The sequence below is a fragment of the Taudactylus pleione genome, unplaced genomic scaffold (assembly GCF_031769625.1).
Source record: "Taudactylus pleione unplaced genomic scaffold, aTauple2 ptg000169l, whole genome shotgun sequence".
NCBI classification, from domain to species: domain Eukaryota; kingdom Metazoa; phylum Chordata; class Amphibia; order Anura; family Myobatrachidae; genus Taudactylus; species Taudactylus pleione.
This window is the reverse complement of record NW_028284571.1, coordinates 2359587-2382329: the sequence shown is the minus strand read 5'-3', so window position 1 is coordinate 2382329 and position 22743 is coordinate 2359587. Positions and strand designations below refer to the sequence as shown.

Genomic DNA, 22743 nt, shown 5'->3' with positions numbered 1-22743 from the left:
TTCGCAGGCTATTGAATTTGCGAGTTTCAGTACAAACTCGCACTTTCTAAAAGTGCGAGAAAGTGCGAGTTTGTACTGTTACTAAAACAGACTACCTATTACATTTGGCCCCTAGTGTCTATCTAGACATGGCCTATCTAATTACTGTCTACCTCTTATACCACACCCACTTGTGTGTGGCTGAGGGAATCCGTCCATCTCTGAATCAGGCCCCATGTTGCACTGCAGGTGGGGCAGAGATAAAATGTGCAGAGAGATTTAGATTTGGAAGGAGTGTGGCCTAACTGAAATCTAAATTGTAGTGTAAAGTAAAGCTGTCCGGCATCTGTGGGCTACATGCAAAAGCAGCCAGTATTTACCCCTAAATGCAAAAAAAATTGTATGTTTTTGAACCCCTTGCATTGCAACATGGTTTGTCCAGGTACATAGTTACTTCCTCTATCTTACTCTATTCCCAAACTGAATCAGGCCCAGTAATAATAATTAAAATCACAGCAGAGTTAAGATAACACTCAGGTAAACAGAAAAAACTCTGCAACACTGTACAAAGTAGGGAATGCTACCTTCCAGTTGTCGTATTCCTAATAATTGCAGCTCTTTTAAATATTTTTGTGACTCTGGGTCCTAAAAATTTGCATTGCTCTAAGTGATTGTCCGCTTAGAGCAATTATTATAATTTTTATCATTATTATTATCCTTTATTTATATGGCACCACAAGTGATCCACAGCGCCTTACAAAGTACATAAATAAGTAAACATGAAACCACTAGCTTACAGTACAATACAATGCAGGACAAGGACAAGGTTTACATACATTGGTGCATTAACGATCATACCACTCAAATAAGCTACAGGGTGTAAGCAACCAAGTGTTAGGAGCCCTAGTGGGGAGTGAGGAGTAGATGGAAGTATAAGTAAGGAGAAGCAAAAGGGGGTACAGGGCCCTGCTCATGAGAGCTTACATTTTAATGCGGAGGGGTAGACAAACAGGCGTGACACAGATGGGGTAGACAGGGATGAAGGAGCATGTAGCAGCGGGTTAGGATACGATCTGGAAGGCTTTGATGAAGTAGTGGGTCTTGAGAGCCTGTTTGAAGATTTGTAGAGAGGTGGAGAGTCTGATGGGGAGAGGTAGAGAGTCTCAGAAGTAGGGAGCAGCATGGGCAAAGTCTTGGAGGTGGGAGTGGGAGAAAGTAATGAGTTGGCAGGATAGGCAGTGTACATCTGTTGAGCAAAGAGGGCAGACGGGAGTGTGAAGGGAGATGAGGTCAGAGATGTAAATTGGAGAGCAATGGATGAGGGCTTTGTGAGTGTGAGAACCTTGAATTGGGCTCTGAAGGTGAAAGGGAGCCAGTGGAGGGCTTTTAGGAGAGGAGAGGCAGATGTAGAACATTTGGAAAGGAAGATGAGCCGAGCAGCAGAATTGAAGACAGATTGGAGTGGAGATAGGCGGGAGCCAGGGATGCCAGATAAGAGGAGGTTACAGTAGTCCAATCTGGAGATGAACAGTGAGTGGTTGAGGGTTTTAATAGCATCCTGGGTGAGACAGGGTCTGATCTTGGAAATATTTTTGAGATGGAAATGGCAGTACTGCGAGAGATGCTGAATGTGTGGTTTGAAGAGAGGGAGGAGTCCAGGATAACTCCAAGACAACAAACTTTGGGGCTAGAGGAGATAGTTGTGCCATCAATTGATAAATAAATTGTGGGAAGTGAGGTTATTCTGGAGGGTGGGAAGATATTGAGCTTAGTCTTATACTTATTAAAAATGTGCTGAGACATCCAGGAAGAGATAGCTGAGAGACAGTTGGAGATCTGAGTTAGGAGTGAGGGGGAAAGGTGAGGGGAGGATAGGTAGATCTGAGTATCATCCGCATAGAGATGATATTGGAGGTCAAAAGAGCTGATGAGTTCACCTAGAGAAGATGTATAGAGAGAGAATATGGGAACCTTGGGGAGTACCTACTTTAAGTGGAAGTCGGGGGGGAGGAGTCATAAGAGGAGACAGAGAACATCTAGAGAGGTAGCAGGACAGCCAGGAGAAGACAGTGTTACGTAGACTAAGGGATTGACGGATTCGCAGAAGGAGAGGGTGGATCACAGTGTCAAAAGCAGCATAGAGGTTGATGAGAATGAGCATTGAGTAATGGCCCTTGGATTTGGCAGCATGGAGGTCATTGCTGACTTTCGTGAGGGCAGTTTCAGTGGAGTGGAGAGAACGGAAGCCAGATTGAAATGGTTCATGGAGGGAGTGGGAGAAAAGAAAGGCGTTAAGGTGGTTGTAAAAAATATGCTCAAGGAGTTTGTAGAGAAAAGGGAGGAGAGAGATGGGTCGGTAGTTGGAGAGATTGTTAGGATCAAGGGTAGGTTTTTTAAGAATGGGGAGACAAGGGCATGTTTGAATGCAGAAGGGACAGTGCCAGATGAGAGGGAGAGATTGAGGAGGTGGGCTAAGATATGAACAGGCAAAAGGAGAGAGCTAGTGGAGGATATGGGAAGGGATAGGGTCAAGGGGGGAAGGGAAGGGGGGACCAGATGAGGGCCATGACTTCCTCTCCTGATACAGGGGAAAAGGATGTCAGAGTTAGTAAGATGGAAGGGGTGGTCCAGGAAAAGAGGGGTGGAATGCTGAGGGTCCGGTAGGATATGATGTCCTGACGTATGGAATTAATTTTAGATGTAAAGTAGGTGGCAAAGTGAAGAGCAGAGAGCAAGGGGTGGCAAGGAGGGGTTGGCAGAGAAGGGAGTTGAAGGTGGCGAAGAGATGCGGGGGGTTTGAGAACTGGGAGGAGATGAGATTCTTGAAATATGACTGTTAAGAGAGGGAAAGGGCAGCCCTGTAGTGTGAGAGCATAAATTCGAAATGGAGGTAGTCTGCCTTAGGAAGAGGAATTTTCTGTTGCTTGGCGGTGGTGAACACTTATTCAGGTATCTGGTGCATTTGGAATGCCAGGTTTGAGGTGTGGATCTGCGAGGGTGAGTCAAAAGCAGAAGTAAGGGAGGCATTATATAGGAAGGTGGCTTGATCAGAGCAGGAGAGAGAGCATAGAGGAGAGAAGTGAGTGCCAGTAGCCTCAATATTATGCTTAATGATTGTGGCCTTAGGAGGTAGAGGAGGGTAAGGAGAGAGGGATAAGTTAAAAGAGAGAAGGTGAATGTCAGAAAGGGGAATTGGAGTAATCAGAAACATCACAGTGAGTGAAGACCAGATCAAGTGAGTGCCCACTCACATGGGAGGGTGAAGAGGTCCATTGGGAGAGATCAAATGAAGACGTGAGGGTAAGAAGTTTAGAGGTCTGGGGTGTGTGAGAGAAGGTGAGGCTCCCAGAGGAGAGAGCTGCAGGAGAAGGGGTGTCAGAGGGTAAAATCCAAGTTTCAGTAATGGCTAGGAGATGCAGGGAGTTGGAGACGAAAAGGTCATGGGTTGGTACCAGTTTATTACAGACAGATCTGGCATTCCAGAGGGCACAGGATAGAGGGACAGTGTTTGCAGAAGAGACGTGAATAAGATTATTAGGGTTGCTGTAGTGAGGAGGTGATATTAAGTTTGGGGACCAAGATGAATAGAGTGTATCAATAGTGTGGCCTCCAGTGCTAGGGAAGGAATCTGTAGGAGGTGGGCAGGGAGGGAGTTTAATGAGTTGTTGATGGAGGTGGGGTGAAGTAACAGGGAGCGGAGGGTGGGAGGAGGGATTAACGGTGGGGTAGTAGGACCATGGTTGGGTAAAAGAGAATGAAAATGAAGTAAAGGGAGAGGAGGGGGAGTTAGGAAGACAGAGGAGATAAGGGGAGCAGGAGGAGACAAGGGGGGAAGAATAAAGGTGGATGCAGGGAGCAGAACAGAGTATTAGGTAGAGATTGAGTGAAGGGGGAGTTGAAGAAAACATGGTCATGGTGTGGATGAGGTAAATAGGGGGAGGAAACCTGTAAGTAGGAATCAAGTATGAATGTGAGAGAAAGTGCAAGAGATTTGCAGAAATTGAAGTAGTGTTGGAAAAGGTGTTTGCACAATAACAGAAGTTTATTATTGAGTGTAATAAAAGTGGAGATATAATTTGTGCAAAAACTGAATATTAAAGTATACTGTTTTAGTAGATAGATGATATGAGGCTAGTCAAAATACCTAAAGGTAAAAAACCAAAACATTATTTCTAAGGGCTCTGTTTACTACAATCCGCATTTAGAATGCAGATTGTAGTGTGATATTACCAACTGAATTCGCATTGCGAATTCAGGCAATATCACAGGGATTTACTAAAAATCCCTTGCAGGGACAGAGCTTGCGATAAAGCTCTGTCCCTGCGAATCCCCTCCGCACATTTATCACGGTATTTTTGCAAAAAAATACAGTGACAAGTGCCCGTGCGTTCGACGACCGGCTGCCATTAAGCCCCACCCATCACAGCTAAGCCCCGCTCCCTGCTATTGCAACCCCCTGCTACCCCACCTCCCTTAATTGCACTTACCTCCAGTGATCAGGGCTCCGGTGATGTCCTCCGTGGCTCTGGTCAGCTAATCTCCCATTCTGCACTGTGACCCGGTCAGCTAATGACCGGGTCCCAGTGCAGGATGGGAGACCAGCTGACCGGAGGGAGGACATCACCGGAGCCCCGATCTTCGGTCCCTGGACTCAGGTAAGTCATTATTTTTTTTTTACGATTTTTTTGTTAGCAGTGATCAGCGTGTGGTCTGTTTAGACCACACAGCTGATCACTGGGGCCGGCTCCGGGCTCTGCTCTGCATGTTAGAGCGGAGCAGGAGTCCGGTAACTGGGGGAGACCCTGGATAACGCCACCCCCAGCTAGCGTTATTATCACAGGGCTTCCCCCGGTATTTGTTCACAATTTATGTTTAGTAACTACCAGACAGATCGCATTTCCCATTACAATTATGGGAAATGCGATCGGTTTGCTAAAAATATGTGATAATTAGGGCTTGGAGTACAATTTTACGAATTCTACTCCAATTGCCCTTTAGTAACTTTAGGTGATACTAAAATAATGTGAAAAGTAAAAATAATGATAATAAATAGAGCCCTAAGTGTAAAGAGATAAACTGATATTGGCACAGATAGAGTATGCATTGAGATGTGATAGAGTATGCATTGAGATGTTTGTGAAAACCAGAAAGCCAGCACAAGTAGTAGCAAGTACAGTGCAAAGGTCATGCAGTGACCAAACAGGGAGTCCAGTGATGAGTGTCCTGGTTATGCAGACAGCAGGGGCTTGTAGTGAAGAGATTTTTAATTCACATTTCTTTATCCGACTTTGTCCAGATTTTGTGTAGGTTTTTGAAAGTTTGCAGTTAGCGTTCTTCTGTTTCACTTTGACTTAACGCCGGTATAATGCCGACATTAGTTATAAAATGTAAAGTGCACTTTTTATGCACTTTTAAATTTTATGCACCAGCAGCCAAGGTCTGCAGCCTAACAATGACCCTTAAATATTACAAATACACAGCAAAAACAAATCTAATTGTGATATGCCGTGCAGACTGGTATAACACCAAATATTATTTACCAGTTATGTTGGTGCCATTCTAATTTCTAAATGACTTTTGATATTTCAAAATGAAAACCATCCATGTCATAGCCAGATCTGGCTATGCCTGACCATCAATAGCAGCAAAAACAGCCGCATGTTCTACATTAAAATTAATCATCTAGTTATAATTTGAATGATTTATTTCCTGGTAATGGGACAATTAGTGCAACTGAATTTATTACTCTTAATTCTTGGGCTTTTATTTATTGTCTTCCTGCCAATCCCAGAGCAGAAAGTGCATGCCATCAGTGCTAAGATGTTCCCTCAGCCTTGGCCTTCCAGGTGACCGCCCAGAGCAATGGGCATTTGTATTACTGAGTTGTGTGTAACTAAAGCTGGCCATCCACATGTACAATTTTCTGTCAGATATCTGTCCAATCTGGCTGGTTGTAATGAAAACCTGGTAATGTATGGGAGCAAATGACAGTCGATCATATAGTTTTAAACACTGAAAAAAGGGCAAAAAAGATTGTTCAAATTGGTTACATTTGTGTGTTTTAACTTTTAACCAATTTGTCTGAACAACCATTTTGGCTATTTTCCAGTGTTTGTGAGCAAATGGACGATTGTCAATTGCTCCCATACATTACCAGGTGTTCATTCCAACCAGCCAGATTGGACAGATATCTGACAGAAAATTGTATAGTGGATGCCCAGCTTACGGGACATATTTATCACAGTCCTCATCGCAAGGATGTATCAAATATCTCACATAGGGACAGAGCTTGTGAGAAAGCTCTGTTCCTGCGAATCTATCACCCTTTTGCAAAAAATACCCTGAGTGTGTGACCGCGTACACCCCCCTCCACTTCCCCTGCTAAGCTAATACTTACTTGCAGGCTGCTGCTCCCCAGTATCAGTGTCCAGCTTCTTCTCTCTCTGATCCATCAGCTGATCAGTGCTGTAAACTGAGATGCTGGCTGGGAGTTTCACAGCATCAGCTGACTGGGGTCACAGGAGCTGGACACCAATCCCTGACTGCAGCAGTGCGCAGGTAAGTTTTATTTTATTATTTTCTTTTTTAACTTTTTATTTCCTTCACTGATCAGCCTGTGGTCTGTTGACGCCTCTATGTGTGAGCGAGCGACTGAAACATGCGCTCGCTATTTTGTAAAGACGCCCCCTGGCCGCTCGCATCCTACGTCATCTCCGCTATTTATTAGATTAATCGAGTACATCGAAAGGCGTCTGAACTGCTCGCAGTGCTTGTGGTTGGATTTTCCTACCGCAATCATGCGAACAGTTTAGACTAAGAGACAACCAAGTGACGTGGCCGATGACGCTGCTTTGTTAATTATGCACACCCTTAAAACGCCCGTTTTGACCTTTTGGCACGCCTGCGTTCGGATATCCACTCCCCGTTTTCAAGCACCTTCCCCTGTTACCACCCACAAACGCCTCATCCTGTCACTCAAATTAGCAGGCACTCGCTATTTTGCGAGCGCTCGATTTCCGACCGCAATGACTGCTTGGCGCATGCTCATTATGACCCATACGCATGCGCAGATGTGCGAACATCGCTTGGAGCGAACGAGCGGCCGCTTACGAGCGGCTCTGAATCAGGCCCTCTGTTCTAAGTGTTTGGACAATTCCCTTTGATACTAAAATATTGTGAAAAGGGTTTGAAGACACCTGTTTTCACATTATTTTAGTAAAAATAATATTGATAAATATGTCCCTAAAAGCAGTACAGAGCTGAATTATTTATTTTTCTAGACTTCGTTTCAGGACAGATGATGTCCCATACTAGACCAGATTATATTTAAAAAATGTGACATTCCAGCTAATCCTATTATATTCCTATTACTACTGCCTAGAAGTAGTCAAGTAATAGGAAGTTATGAATGCCCAAAAAGTATTTTAATTTTTTACCTAGGGGACATTCCAAGTACCTAATTCCCTCTTAAAATTGCCTGTGATTTTATGATGATAAACACACATATATTCAAAGAAAGACAATGAGAATAATCCTACCGGAGCTATGTTTGATTTGTTGCATTGATCTTTTGACTCTGACTAATTGCTTATCTGTTCTAGATCAAATTATTTACAATACAGTCCAGATGCCACTGGGTGCTGAGTGTTAAATAGGGATAGAAACAGATCAGTATAAGGGTTCAGATACTGTAAATGTTCAAAGTAAAAAGCTTAACAAGTAAATGAGCTGCAGTGTTCAATGTTACCTCTAAAAAAGGGCAGATTTTATGGCTATGGAATGGTACAATGTTCATAGCCGTCATGCTTGCAGCTAACATGGATTTATATAACCCCGCTCACATCCTATTCAGAGGAAATCCGATGTGAAGATAGGCATGGCTTAAAAGAATTACATACTGGAGTCTGTAAAGCACTGGAAACATGCCAGGGCACATTGGGCTCCGCTCAACACATTTAATAAAATACCAGAAAGATGCTCATTAATTTAAACAAGGGTTCAGGTAATAAATCTTGTTGGCATTCACATGCTGCATTTGTTCCGCTTCCTTTTATGAAGTAATTTATTTATGTCAAATGGTGTTTGAAAGCGCTTTACCAGAAAGTACCCAAAATAAATACAGGGATCTTTGTGATGAAAGAAAGAGGTTCACAGTGTGGTTAATGATATTTTATTTCTTCCTTCTGGAATAGAAAATAACCCCTTGGATGATTGTGCAGCAAACGGAAAATTAGCTCAGAATTTATATATCTGCCTTTGTAAGATCTGTAAAATTGCGGCAACATAACTGGTTGTGTAAAAGTTGTACAGGAACATTGTTTTTATTTATTCATTTATATTTTAGTTAATTTACTGTTTTGTTATCCTATCAACCACTTTTATCGCATGGACAGTTGTTGTATTTAGCCCAGACACAACCGATGCCTCCACCAGTGGCGGCTTCAGAGGTGGGGCTGCAGTGCAGTCCAAAATTCAAATTAGGGAGCCACCACCTCTGGAACCACCACTGGTCCCCACCGCAATCAATATAATCATCAACCAACCGTGTAGGTATGTCCTGTATGTCTTCTCACATACAGGCCATTGGCCACAACCAGTCACCTGTGCATACAGAGTACGCCTACAGCATACTACTTTTCATGATGTGTTAGGGTCGTCCAAAGTGGACAACTTTACAATTTTGATGATTCTGGACCTGGGAACTTAAATGGGCCTGTGCACCTGTTGTTTGCTGTCTGTCTTCATTCAAGCATGCCCTTGTCTCTACTATTCTTAATAAAAAAAAAACTCCCTTGACCCTGACCCTCTCTCAAATGACTGTCCCGTCTCTCCTAAAACTTGCCTCCAACCTTGAGAACATTGTCTTAAACCATCTTACCACCTTTCTTTCCTCCCACTCCTTGCTTGAGCCACTTCAGTCTGGGTTTTCTCCTCTCCAGTTTACAGAAACTGTAAATGCTAGAAACCGGGGTCGTCTTGGCTAACTATGTGGTCATCTGTGACACCGAGCCTGCGCAACTGGGATAGAGGTTACACTATAACTGTGTTAAAAGCAGGGGGAAGCTGATTAACTGAGTGGGAATCAGGTTGCCGAGCCTGCGCAATTGTGTTATAGAGGTAGGGGACTGGTGGCCCCTTTTGAGTAAGTACCATCTGTGGTAGAAGTAAAATAAGCAAGGTATTTAAATTAAATCACTCTGTCTATAGCAGAGGGCACCCCTCAGTCAGGGATACTTGCTGAAGCCCCTGACATCCACAAAAATATCTCGATGAAAAATACCTCAATGATTGGACCTTTTGTCACCCTAGAGGTAACAAAGACTTTCATAAATGGTTACACTCCCCCATAAAGCCCTCATCCAAACCTCTCCCCCCCTACATCCATAACCTTATTTCCCTCCACAATCCCGCCCACCCACTTTGTTTCACCAATGACTGCCGCCTCTCCTACCAACTGATTACCTCTTCATATCCCACATCCACAATTTTGCCCGTGCTGCTTCCCACCACTTGAATTCTTTCCCTGTCAGACTCTCCGCCTGTCTTCAAAGCTTCAAATTGGCTGTCAAAACCCACTTCTTTATTAAAGCCTTCCAGCTCTCATATTAAAGCATCGCTCTATTCCCCTCACTCACTGGGCACAATCCAATCAGCCGTGGTGATCTCGCTGGTGTGAGTTATCGCGGCAATCCCCGCACATTACGGAAGCCCGGATTCGCTGAAACTTGCTCGCAGCCCCATAGGGTTCCGAGCAAAACTCAGCGAATTTGGGCTCTGAGTGGGTTGTGAAGGGTGTGAGGTGCCGGTCCGTTGCCAGCATTTTATCGCCATTGCAAGGGCAACTCGTACCCTTTGCATGGAATAGGATTGACCCCACTGTTTCTCCCCTCTGTGTAAACCCGGTCCAGACAGTAAGCTCTCATGAGCAGAGCCCTTTTCCTTCATGTGCTTTTTCTTCCCTCACTTATACCATCATTTCCCCATAGCTAACAGCGCCACCAAACCTTGGGTTCAGCAGACGCTGTTTTTGTGTGTATTACGACTGCATATGCAGTAATGTTTATATAGTTGTAATCCTCTGTTCAGCAGTGTTTTGTTTGCACTGCTTATGTAATTTATTATTATTATTATTATTAATAATAATAATAAACTCCCTCAATTGCCCATTGATATAAATAGAGGATGAAGAATTTGCCTTGAAACTGATAAGATCATTTTCTTCTCCAGTATTAAACATCCGCTCTGTTTCATAAGGTAGGCTTCCACCTTCAGTTCCATCAGCTTCCTTCTAAGTTCAGTCTCATCCACCATAATCAACTTGAACAAAGTTGAGTAAAACATTTAATTTGATGATTTGTGAACTATCTAAGTGACCACAAATAGCAGCAAAAACACATTTATCATCAGTGAAATGTTATCAGTCCCGTACTCCTAGAACAGTGTCTTTTCCTTGTCAAAAACATGTCACGACCCTGTCTAGTTGTCACCTTTTTGCCTTGGGACTTACCCCTGTCAGCTCCCCCATGGATCTGTGTGTGTAATTTGCCTGGAGGATTTGCTCTGATTATTGCACCTGGCCTCTCCTCTGTCTGTGAGCAGTGCTAGCCCTGATTGGAATCGCAGGTGTGGTTCTGATTCTCAGAGCTGCAGTGATGAATACTCCCTCTGCATGTTGTGCCTTCCACCACTCAGAATGCTACTACCAGACCACCTGTCCGTATCCACCAATTGCTGCCAGACCCAGGGTATATATATCCTCCCCTGATAGCATTCTGGGCCTGAACATCTCGTCTTCCCGTGGTGTATGGTTCATGCTGTTTCTGTGTTCTAGTATATCCCTGAAACCTGCTACAGCAATCCCTGGCGCTATCCAGAAAATCTGTTTCAGCTGTACCTGGCAATCCAGTAAATCTGCTGGCAGCAACCCCTGGTGCTTCCAGAAAACCTGTTACTGCCATACCTGGAAATCCAGTAAGCCTGCTGACGGCAACCCCTGGTGCATCCCGAAAACCTGCTACAGTAATACCTGGCATCCAGATGTCCTGTTACAGCAATACCTGGCCTGTGCTCTGCTGCTAGTCCTACTCCTGGTTGGTCCCTGGCACTCTGTAAACCTGCATCGAGTCACCCTGCCTTGCTTCCTGCTGTGGATCAACTCCTGCTCCTGTTACCTACCTACTCCCTCCCTGAACCTAAAATTCCCAAACCTACCCATTCCTTCCTGAAACCTGTTATTCCCAATTATCCAATCCAGCCTGCACCTGAGTTCCAACCTTGTCACAGCATTTCCGGATCACCCTGTTTAACCCTCGTCTCAGCATTACCTGATTTCCCTTCAGCCATTGTCACGTTATTCCAGTCCAGAGTCAAGTTCCAAGCTCATCAGTTCAGTCCACGTTGTTCCAGTCCAGAGTCAAGTTCTTAGTTCATCAGTTCAATTCAACAAGTCTTCCTGCTGGTCCCTCCAGTTCCTGTCATTTATCATCAAAGGCAGTTTTCACTGCTACACAAGTCTTATAAATAGAGCTATCTACATTATCTGTGATTCCAGTCATGCCGGCCTCCGTTGAAACCCGATCACCACCTGAGACAGGTAACTGGCAGACACCAATTGTGACAAAACACTTCTACAGCCACTGCCTCCATTGCTATCAAAGCATTCCACTGACAACAATATGTGTGGCTATTAAATAACAAGACTGATGCTATAATTTATGTTTAATTTTATTAATTACATTTTAACTCCGTTCCCATTCTATGTACTCCCTTTCTGCATTCACACACCATTGGTCAAAGCATTCTTATTTTCCATTGGTCAAAGCAGTGCTGTAGCTCATTATCTGTCAGCTCCATTGATTTAATCTTTATCTCAGTAACTGCTACAAAACGGGTTCCCTTGAGTACATATCTGAATTTAGGGAAAAGAAAGAAGTCACATGGTGCTAGGTCTGGAGAGTATGGAGGGTGTTCTAGCTCTGCAATCTGTTTCTCAGCCAAAAACTGCTTCACTGAGGGAGCTGTGTGGGCTGGTGCATTGTCCTGATGGTGGATGAAACCATATTTCCACAACTCTGGGCTCTCTCTTCTGATTCTTTCCTGCAAAGTTCTGATTCTTTCCTGCAAAGTTGCTAGAACATTTTTGTAGTAATATTGATTCACTGTTGCGCCTTCTGGTACCCACTCTTCCAAAATAACACCGTTGATATCTAAGAAAACAATGAACATGGCTTTGAATTTGGATTTGCTTTGACGTCCTTCATTCTTGATGATGATGGTGTTTTCCAGTGCATAGACTGGTGTTTTGTCTCAGGATCATACTGGAAGATCCATGTTTCATCACAGGTAATAACTTTATCTACAAAATGCTAATCTACGTTCCAAAATGTCTGCACAAATTCACTTTCAATTTTTTTTCTGCCGGCAGTGAGAAGCCTTGGAACCATCTTAGTACAAACTTTTGTCATTTTAAGATCTTGATGAAAAACTTGCCAACAGTTTCTTTGTTGATGCTTACCTTTTCTACTATTATTCAGACAGAGTCAATTGTCAATTTGAACTGTTTTCTCCATTTTTTCCACATTTTACATTTGTTTTTGATGTGCAAGAGCACAGGATATTCATCATCTTCAACATCCTCATAAATCACTAAACCAACACACGTGACATACTATCTGCCCTGTAAGCCTCGGTTAGCGTACGGAAAGATTCAGTGGGTGTTTTGTTCAATTTAACAAAAAAGTTTAAGTTAGCACTTTGCTCTGCTTTTGAACTAAGAATTTTTACAACGCACGGGAAAAACACAACTTCTTTGAACGCTGGGTGATAGCAAACTATCTGTGCGAGAGGGGAGAAACTTGCAAAACCGTTTTGGGATAGTCCAAGGTCAGTGTTCCCCCACTCCATTTTAATTCATTCAGTAAGATTTATTTTTTACAAGTACAGTCTCGTTATGTAATAGCCACACCTTGTATACTGTTCTTATACTTTTATCTATAACATCCCAGAATCAGAACACACTAGTTTTTGCTTCAATCTTTACTTATATAATGCGTGACTCTTAGGTTTAGCGGTTTGTTATATTTAGGGGGAGATTTAATAAAGCTTGGAGAGAGATAAAATTGGAGGTAAATAGCACCGACCAATCAGCTCCTTACTGTCACTTTACAGGCTGTGTTTGAAAAATGACAGTTAGGCGCTGATTGGTTGATGCTATTTACCTTCAATTTTGTCTCTCTCCAAGCTTTATTAAATCGCCCCCTTAGAGCCATATAACAAAAACATAATCTCTATGGACCTGATTCAGCAAGGATCGCAGTTGCTAATATGCACGCAATCGGCCGATTGTTGTGTACTGCACATGCATAGGCATCGCAGTGCACATGCACGAGCTCGCCTCTGTGATCGCAGTGACCACGCAGACCCATCGCAGAGTGTTTGACAGGAAGTGCCATTTGTGAGTGGTGATGGGGGGGGGGGGAGTCGGGCGAACGCAGATGTGCCAGTGCGTTTCAAAGGCATTGCAGGGGCGTGCATAAATTATTCACTGCGATACCATCCGCAGCCTGAGGCCTCATAGCATGCGCTGAACTTAGCAATTCCTGAGTGAGGTCTGACCTGCCTTAACTCTGTGTATGGGTCTGATGTTACTCCATGTTACCGATTATTTTGCTATGTTGCTTAAGTAAACTGATGAGAGTAAGGGGAAGTGGTCGTCCTTATGTTAGGTTGCTATCACAATGCGAATGCAATTATTTGTATATCACCGCTGATATTGGCAACTGCATTGCGTGCGTATTAGCGGAATAGTGATCCTTCCTGAATCAGGCCCTATGTCCTATGTACTTAGGGTCTGATTCAGAGATGGACACAATGCCAATGTTTAGGCAGTTAAACGATTATCGGTGGTGTGCGCATGTGTTTGAGTCACAATACGCATGCACCAAGTTTCATTACCTATGTCGCTCGCAATCAAAATGACTGACAGGAAGGGACCATTTGTCGGCTGCAACAGGGGAATAGCGGCAAAAAACGCAGGCATATCGCGACCGTGTTCAGGGCATGTCTCTGCCTCACGTACGCAGCAAAATGGCCCAAGGTGCTTCAGTTCCATAGGTTTACTCAGAAGTCCGATATTCGACTGATTTGTGACCAAGCTGCATCTTTGTACGCAGGTACTTGGAATTGTGAAGCCGCTGGTGGGCGTCTCAATAGAAATTCCGGCAGCTGCGACATTTGCGTATTTTCGCACGCCCGCTGTGTACAAATTCACATCTGCGTCGTCATTAGTGTCATCTCTGAATCTGGCCCTTCTTAATTAACAAAGCCTGGGAAACCTACCTAAACTCAGCAACCTATCATTTATTTCTTAATTATGATTTATGTGAGACCTTAAGAAAAGCGACTCTGCGGCGAAAGGGGGGCGCAACAAAAGGTTGTAAATTACAAACATGAACTTTGATCAGATATGAAACACAGTTTTCTTTTTAATTACATACGAATATTGTCTGGGTTAGCATTTCATGATCATAGTCCTTCACAGATCCCATCAACATGACAGCTGTGATCTGAGCTAAAAAAAATAAAAAAATAAAAAATTCTCGTTTGGGGGCAACGTTGTAATAGTTATAGTAAAAAGTTTTGCTTTATTGTTTCCACTTTAGTGAGTGTGTGACTGTTGCAAACGTGTCATAAAAGTCATTTAATCTGAATATGGTGCTGTATAAAAACTCTAGTTAGTGTATGCTTGAGATATTTTTGCTCCAACCTATGTGAATTGATCGATAACACTATACACATATACTGCATCACTGTGTCTTTAATCTCCATTTCACTGTTCTTAACTTCTGCATCCCATGCACATAACCAAGTATAGTCCCCAAACTGGATTTAAGTTAATCACCTAGTTCCTGAACATCTGTCCCTATTACCTGCATCAGTGAAAGAGTCCTCAGTCAACTAATTACAATAATCTGTTTCTTTCTAGACAAGAAAACGAGAATACAAATCCGGTTGGCACTGACCTTCTAAAAGGCTTAGATATGGTATATTGAGATGTCAGAAATGATTGAGAAAGTCAGTTATGATTAATGTGTTTGGCAAATCACTTGGGGGTCTATTTACTAGCCTTGGATGGAGATAAAGTGAACGGAGATAAAGTACCAGCCTACTAGCTCCCAACTGTCATGTCCCAGGCTGTGTTTGAAAAATGACCGTTAGGAGCTGATTGGCTGGTACTTTATTTCCACTCGCTTTATCTCCATCCAAGGCTTAGTAAATAGACCCCTTGGTTCTGTTGTTCTAGGAAAGACTGTACTGCATGATTAGAGTAAGTGTGTTCTATCTTTCAGGATGAGTATTTGCTGGATGAAGTAGTAGAAGAAGTAATGAGTGCCAACTTAGCTTACCAGCCCAAAAACATGCATCTTGGTAACACAGAGTATCCTTTCACTGCAGCTAAGGGGTTCATTCTCAGTCGTGCATTGTGTGCAAATGTACCGCAACTATAGCAGTGAGATATAGGAACTAATTCAGAGGTGCATGCAAGTGCCGCCACTACTGCGATCCTGTACACAGCGGATCTGCAAAAATATGCTAATGCCGCAGCCGTGGGTATTTTATACAGGAACGCCTCCAATGGCAGGTGCAGTTTCTCTGGCTTCCTATGTAGTGGTGTACGCAACCACTTTCACTGATTCACCGACACGCCTGCAGCACTCCCATAACACGCCCATAAAAAAGACCTCCCTGTAATTGCCCAGAAATGTTCAGTACATTTTCAACACTTTTCTGAGACTGTGTATCTCCCGTGCCCCACAACTGCACCTCCGACACTGTATCTGGACGCATGCGCAGAAGACGCCAAAATAGCACCACCACGTCGGACATCAGCAATGCGCGCAACTCAGAATCACTTCCCGATGAGTGGGAATAGCTTACTATAGATGTTAGATATTCTAGCAAGCATTGGGCAGCTTTCAGGGAGTGAGCATGTGTGTCCCGGTTTACATTTTGCTTTTTAATTATACTAAATAACTAAATAAGCTCCTGTGTGTTTCTAATGAACTTTACTAGATCAGAGAGTGCTGGGATATTGAGGGTAGATGACTTAGCACATATCTCCGTTTCCTCCAATACTCTTCCATTCCCAGTATTTTTCAGTGTGTTTTTAGACCCATCTGTATATTTTATTGTAATTATTTTTCTTTAATAACATTGCTATAAGACAGCTGCAAAAAATAATGTTAGAAATATCTATAGATCGTGCTGTCCTTCTTACAGAAGAAGAAATTATTCTGGAGGTCTGTATGCAATATATTTTACTAAGTTACACAACCTGTATAATTACTTAAATCTGTTGCTTTCTGGTAAAACTGACATATTTATAGGAAGTGAGAATCATTGGGGGTTGGGGGAGTTGAATCTGTAGTTTTATCCTCCAGCCACTGCACATGCTCATGGAAGGCACATTTTTTTGTTTTCAGTAACTAATAAATTTTTAATAAAAGTACTATTTTTCATATTTTTTAATCACATTTTTTTTCATTCTAAATGGAAATTTATACATTCAGTTATCTTTCTTTCAACACTTATATGCCATAAATTATGGATCTTCATCATTATCCATGTCCTGCCCATATCATGATCATCATCTTCTCTATGCCCCATTATCCTGCCTACATCATCTCCCCTTCACACAGGAACTTTTGCAAAGCTTCAAGCAGAATAATGGGATCATATAGCTGTGAATAATCTATAGCCTGTAACAATGTGGTGTTTGCAGTTGAATATATTGACAAATTTAAACAGAGTCACAAAATTGTATCAACTGTGATACAATGGATACAATGGAATAGTTTAATATATACAGAATATAAATTATGAAAAATAAAATATATTTATTAGATGAGTTGTAAAAAAACAGTATTAAAATTACAATTAATAAATAATAATAAAATATATAACAAAAATAAAAAACAAAGCTAAAGAAAGCATTATATAAATAAGAAACATAATATATAAGAATTAAAATAGAAGCCCAAAATAATTACAGTACATATTACTGATTTAATAAACAAAATCTATCAGATTATTTTTTATGTATTTTATAACTGTTTTATATAAAGCTCCATTCATTATTAGTTAGATAGATATAGCTAGATATTAGATAGAGAGAGATAGATACTGTAGATAGATAGATAGATAGATAGATAGATAGATATAGATACTGTAGATAGAGATATATATAGATAGATATAAAGAGATAGATATAGATGTATAGAGATAGATAGATAGATGAAGACACATCTGTACATATATAAAACATGAAAAAACATGTAGACATGTCATTTTACATACCAGCATGTGGTGTGCTGTGCTGTACTGTACATGGTCCTGTTTCAAATAATTTACAGTCCAAGTATTACAGTAACATGGCACGTGCAACTCCAGCTCTCTTTACTCTTGGTGTCTGAGATGTCCCAGAGCTTAAGGGCATATCAGCGCACTCCTCTGGGCATCGCTGCCATTTCACTGCTTGTCAAAGTTACTTACTCTGGCTGTTACTCAGGCCTTGTGCACGATGCCTGAATAACAGATTATCTTGAGCTGTGCAGTATACAGTGTCTGTACTTGCAGGTTCTAGGCTTCCCATTATTGAACTCAGCCATAATTGTGACCCTGCCCTTGACTTGTTTTCTTACCACAATATGGTGCTGACTGCCCCGAGCCCAAGACTGTCACTGTTCCAGTATCACCTATGTATCCTTAATCACAACCTGTCTATTGGAACTATCCTTAAAGCCATGATCTGGGTATCCCAAAGTGAAGCCCATTACTTTCTTGCTCAATACTCATTAGTCTCCGATCCCCAGATAAGCGGGAGCAGTCGGCTTCCATTACAGAACAATTGGGTATAGTAAGCCGCACATACAGTACGTCTTATTGCAGACTATAATTAAGGAAGTTCATGTTCTTACTGATGAGATCCAATAAGATTGAAAACACTGCATGTAAGTTGGATATACAGTATGGATCATCATTACTGTCTGTAGTTACACTATTAAACTGGATGTCCTGCATTCTTAGCTAGCTAAAGGGAAAATACTGATCTTCTCTGGCATCAGGAAAAAGAGGTGTGACCATGTCCTCCATTGGCAAGCCTGGTACTGCAGAAATGCCCGCAACAACTGTCCTATGTACCAAAAGCACCCTTGTATTGCCCTGCACCAGAGGCCAGTGCACATTGTGATGTGATGTTCCCTGTTCACCATGGTGAGAAAGGACACGCTGTAACTCAGAACTTCCCAGGACGTAGGACAATAATGCTGACTATCAGAGTGGTGGGACAGTCCTTCTCTTAAAAGTATACTCTAACCCAGTGTTTCCCAACTTCAGTCCCACTAACAGTGCATGTCATCCACGCGTTGGGTACAGATTCCTGGCGGTCGGGATGCTGGCGGTCACAATACCAATAGCGCCATTCCAACAGTCAGAATCCCGACCCAACTTGGTTAGTACCCTAACTTTCCCCCTAACCTTGCCCCCCCACAGCCTAACACTCCCACCCTGCAGCCTAACCATAACCCCCTCACAGCCAAACCCTAACCTTCCCATTTGTGCCTAATCCCTAGCCCTCCCTATAACACTAACACTTACCATCAGGATGCCAGCGGTTGTAATTATAGCGTTGGGATTCCGACTGCTGTCAGGTTTCTGGCACCGATATTCTGAGCGCCAGATGTACATCCCGTTTTCCACATCTTATAGTTGCTGCACTGGTGTTTGTATTCATTACTAGCTGACACCTTTCAAAAGATCCACAGATGCTGCTGGTTATTTCACTTGTGATACTTAGGAGATGTGTAAAACAGGCACTGTTAGGGCTCCCTGAGTTCTGGAGTAGGGAAAAACTGATCCACACCTTCTGTATTTCACCATATCGTTCAGCAGTTGTCATTGTAAATAGCATGTTTCTTTATGTAATAATTTCACATTATACATTTTCCCTTAGCTAGCTATCCTGAGATTAATTAGGAATGGAAACAATGGTCACATAATAGTTGAGAAATGGCCTTGATTGTGTCAGTATTATATTTTGGAAGGGGACCATGAGACCTGTAATACTCCCCACGAATATCTAAATAATGATCAATGACAACATTAAAACACCAGCACTTTGCATGGAGGTTTTTCATGGCAGCTGAGAGAAAAAGCCACATAAATCTGTAGCTGTAATCTAAATACACTTATAATGGGTTCTGATCTCAGCGTTCCTATAAAACACTGAATCCAGTAATACCTTTGTTTAGGCAAGAAATAAACGCCTGAAATTTATGAGCCTCGATGCCTTGTATGCAGGTTTTATTTACTTTGAGCAAGATAAGATAAGTGCAGTTTTATTTTATTAAGATATGCAGTGGTTGGGGTCAGACATCCATACTCAGGACCCGATGTTGGCAATCTGCGCATGCGTATGCATTGCGGTGCACGTGTGCGAACTAATCCATATGATGGCACTGCGCATAGCCACCTCGCTAGAATGAGTGACAGGACAGCTGTTTATGGGTGGTGACAGGGGATGGTCGATGGAAACAGGGGAATGGTGGTGTGAACGCAGCCGTGCCTGAGCGTCTTAACGCCGTTTCAGAGGCGTGCATAATTAAGACACAGCGTCATAGTACACGTCACATGGTTGTTTTACACACGAAGCACTCGCAGGGTATGGTCAACCACAAGTGCTGCGTTCGCTTCCGATTTTACTCGATGTTACCGATGGTTGCATACACATCCTGGAGATGATGTTCATAAGTGGGCGTCTTAAGACAGGCTGGTGGGCGTCTGCATACACATCGCGATCGCACGCCAAGACATAGTGGGTGTGCTGATGCCTTCACGTGCGATCGCGGATTTGCATACTTTCGCTGCGTGCGAACACATCTAGCGAGCGGGTCTGAATCGGGCCCTCTGAGTTTGCATTGTCATTAGAAAGACACTTACTGTATGCAGTAAGTATATAGCTTGCAAAGAAATCAATATTCAGATGCACAACCAGAGGCGTATCTATAATGGGTGCAAGGTGTGCGGGGCACACGGGCCCCTGGGTCCAGGGGGGCCCCGCACCGCACACCCTGCACCCATAAGGTTACTTACCTGTCCGGAGTCCCACGTCGGCGCGGGGGTCCGGCACTGAAAAAACGACTGGAAAATGGCCGCGGTGGACATTTTTCCGTCATTTGCGCATGCGCAGTACAGGGAAAATGGCCGCCGTGGCCATTTTCCCGGTGACCTGCGCATAGTCTATAGAGTCTGGGCGCACTCTAGTGCCCAGAGTCTATAGCCCCGGCGCTGCCGGGCAGAGAGGAGGGGGCCCGTGTCGGAGACTGCACATGGGCCCCCTCCTCTCTAGAAACGCCCCTGTGCACAACCCCAACAAAATCAATCAGTGTAAACATGTATTTTCTATTTGCTTCATACAAGAAATAAAGTTTTGCAATGATTGATTAAGAAAATATAAATGTATATCACATGTGATCTGAATTATTCTATATCTGCAGCTGTCACTGGGCTCAGAAAAGTATTTCATGAATGTCACAGAGCTGGTGACTTCTGCCTGTCCTGATAATGGCACTTACTGTCAGACTCAGTCAAACTGCATCTTTAGGACATAAAATACATAAAATACAGTAGAAACATTTAAAGTAAAACCACAAGATTAAACAAAAACATAACATTCAAAAGATGTCGGGCCTTCGAAGACTTTGAATGCACATTCTAACTATACAGAATTAAACGCAACATGCAAATATAAAATACTCTCTGAAAAAAACAAACAACACATTTTTGCTGCCTATGCAGAGCTGCCCACAAACATGACATACTTCCAGCTCGACATGCCTAGCACAATGTGCCACCTTACTCCATACTTGTAGGGAATGGGTATTAAATTACCGGCATTCGGGATGCCTCCTGTTAAAATCCTGATGGTCGGTTTTCCGACAGGAGTTGGGTAAGTATACTAACCCTTCCTCTTCTCCCCAACCCAGGTTCAAATGGTCAACACAAAAATGGTTGATGCGTTTCCTAACTCTTCCCCTGATGCCTATCCCTAACCCTCCCCCTACTGCTTAAACCTAAGCCAAGTCTAGCCCTAACCCTTGTACCTAACCCTATCCCCCCCTAGTGCCTAAACCTAAACCTCCCTGTAGTGCTTAACCCGTAACCGTCCTCTCCGACAGCCTAATCCTCCCCCAAGTGCCTGACCCTTCCCCAAACCCTAACAATGAAAAAAAATAAACATTTTGATCATTTGAACCTGTCGACCTTTTAACCCTGTCAGTCAGCCTTTGCCTGTTGACCATCTGGTATTGACCTATTGACTGTTGATCTGATTACTGTTGATCTTACATCCGAATATCAAAAAAGTTGCAGGGAACATGTGATATTGAAAGTACACATTTTTATTTGCTATTAAGTACACGATAATAAACGTATCACTAGCTGTCCCCTTTACCCGCTGACTAAGAAACATGTTTTATCGCTAAGCATCAATCACTCGTTTTACTTGCAACAGTAAAGGTGCGTACACATGGTACGATATCTATGAACGATAACTATAAATCATTCATATCGTTAATTTTTATGCAGTGAAAGTCCAATGATGTGCGTTCCCGCATGGACGATAGCGATATCTATGGTCGTCCGTACATGCAGGCCAACTTGGACAATTTCATCATGATTTACATGTTCAGAGATGTGGCAGGATGACTTCACTGAAAGATATCTATGATAGATATCTTTCAGTGTATACACCCAATATTGTTTGTCCTGCACTACAGAAAAGTTGAAGGGAAATCGTTCAGCGATATCGTTGGTTGTGCAGATCGTACCGTGTGTATGCAGTTTAAAGCGAGCTGCCACCAAACAGCGCATATGTGTTTGGTACTCAGGATGGGATGCTTTTGCTTGAACACATAATTACTTTGCTTCAGCTTCATCTACACACCCCCTACCATCCCCATCCCGACCCCGGAGTCATGAGTACAAATTGCAACTCTGTTGGCATGCTTACGTCGACTTGCTGTGCATGCACAGTGTGAAAATGAAAAAATTGAGGGGGAAACAGCCCAAATAATGTTTTATGCCCAACTCTCCATGATCCACTCTATGCCTAATGGTGAAGAGGCAACTATGGTAATTTACAAAGGGTAGAACTCCCAGAGAGCAGAGCTTTACTATTTGGGATAATGTGCATATATGTAAATAATATCAGTCTGAGTGATTAGTTTTGCAGGATTGAGATTTCATCTAGGAATGTGCACGATGGGAAGAGTAAAAAACATCACTTCAAAGTGCACCCTGCTACCACTTTAAGATTATCCTCTTTATTGATTTCACTTTTTCAATATCCTCAAAAATGCTCACTTTAGCCTCATGTATGTATTACACTAGTCATGAGACTGCAGAGGTTAGCTGTCTTTATTACTTTGGTATATTTACATTGTTTGAAATGAAACAAGCTTTCCTGTATAATCTACACCTGGACGTTGCATGTAGCCAACACCCAAATGTCTTGCTTTTGGTTGTACAGTTCTAATTTTTCATCTGCCCGCTATGGAGGCAAGTGTCTCCATGACACAAGCCAGGTACATGGTCACACAGCCATGCCCCCATCCCCTTTTGGAGACCTCCAATGTTGAGAGGTATGTTGAGAGGTATGGTATAACAATGCAGCCTATACTCTGCAAGAATAACCTCCAAATGACTAAG

At 42.8% G+C, this 22743-nt stretch overlaps 1 protein-coding gene across 2 annotated transcripts in view; it reads left to right on the top strand.

Annotated features, from left to right (window-relative positions):
- LOC148521372 (uncharacterized) overlaps positions 1–22743 on the top strand; it is an 85194-nt gene that overhangs the window by 32837 nt on the left and 29614 nt on the right. For both annotated transcript variants that reach the window (XM_088475284.1, XM_088475285.1), the window contains exons 7-9: positions 14963–15020; positions 15327–15415; positions 16202–16277. In XM_088475284.1, the coding sequence (XP_088331410.1) occupies positions 14963–15020; positions 15327–15415; positions 16202–16277 (223 nt within the window). The remainder of the gene's footprint in view (positions 1–14962; positions 15021–15326; positions 15416–16201; positions 16278–22743) is intronic.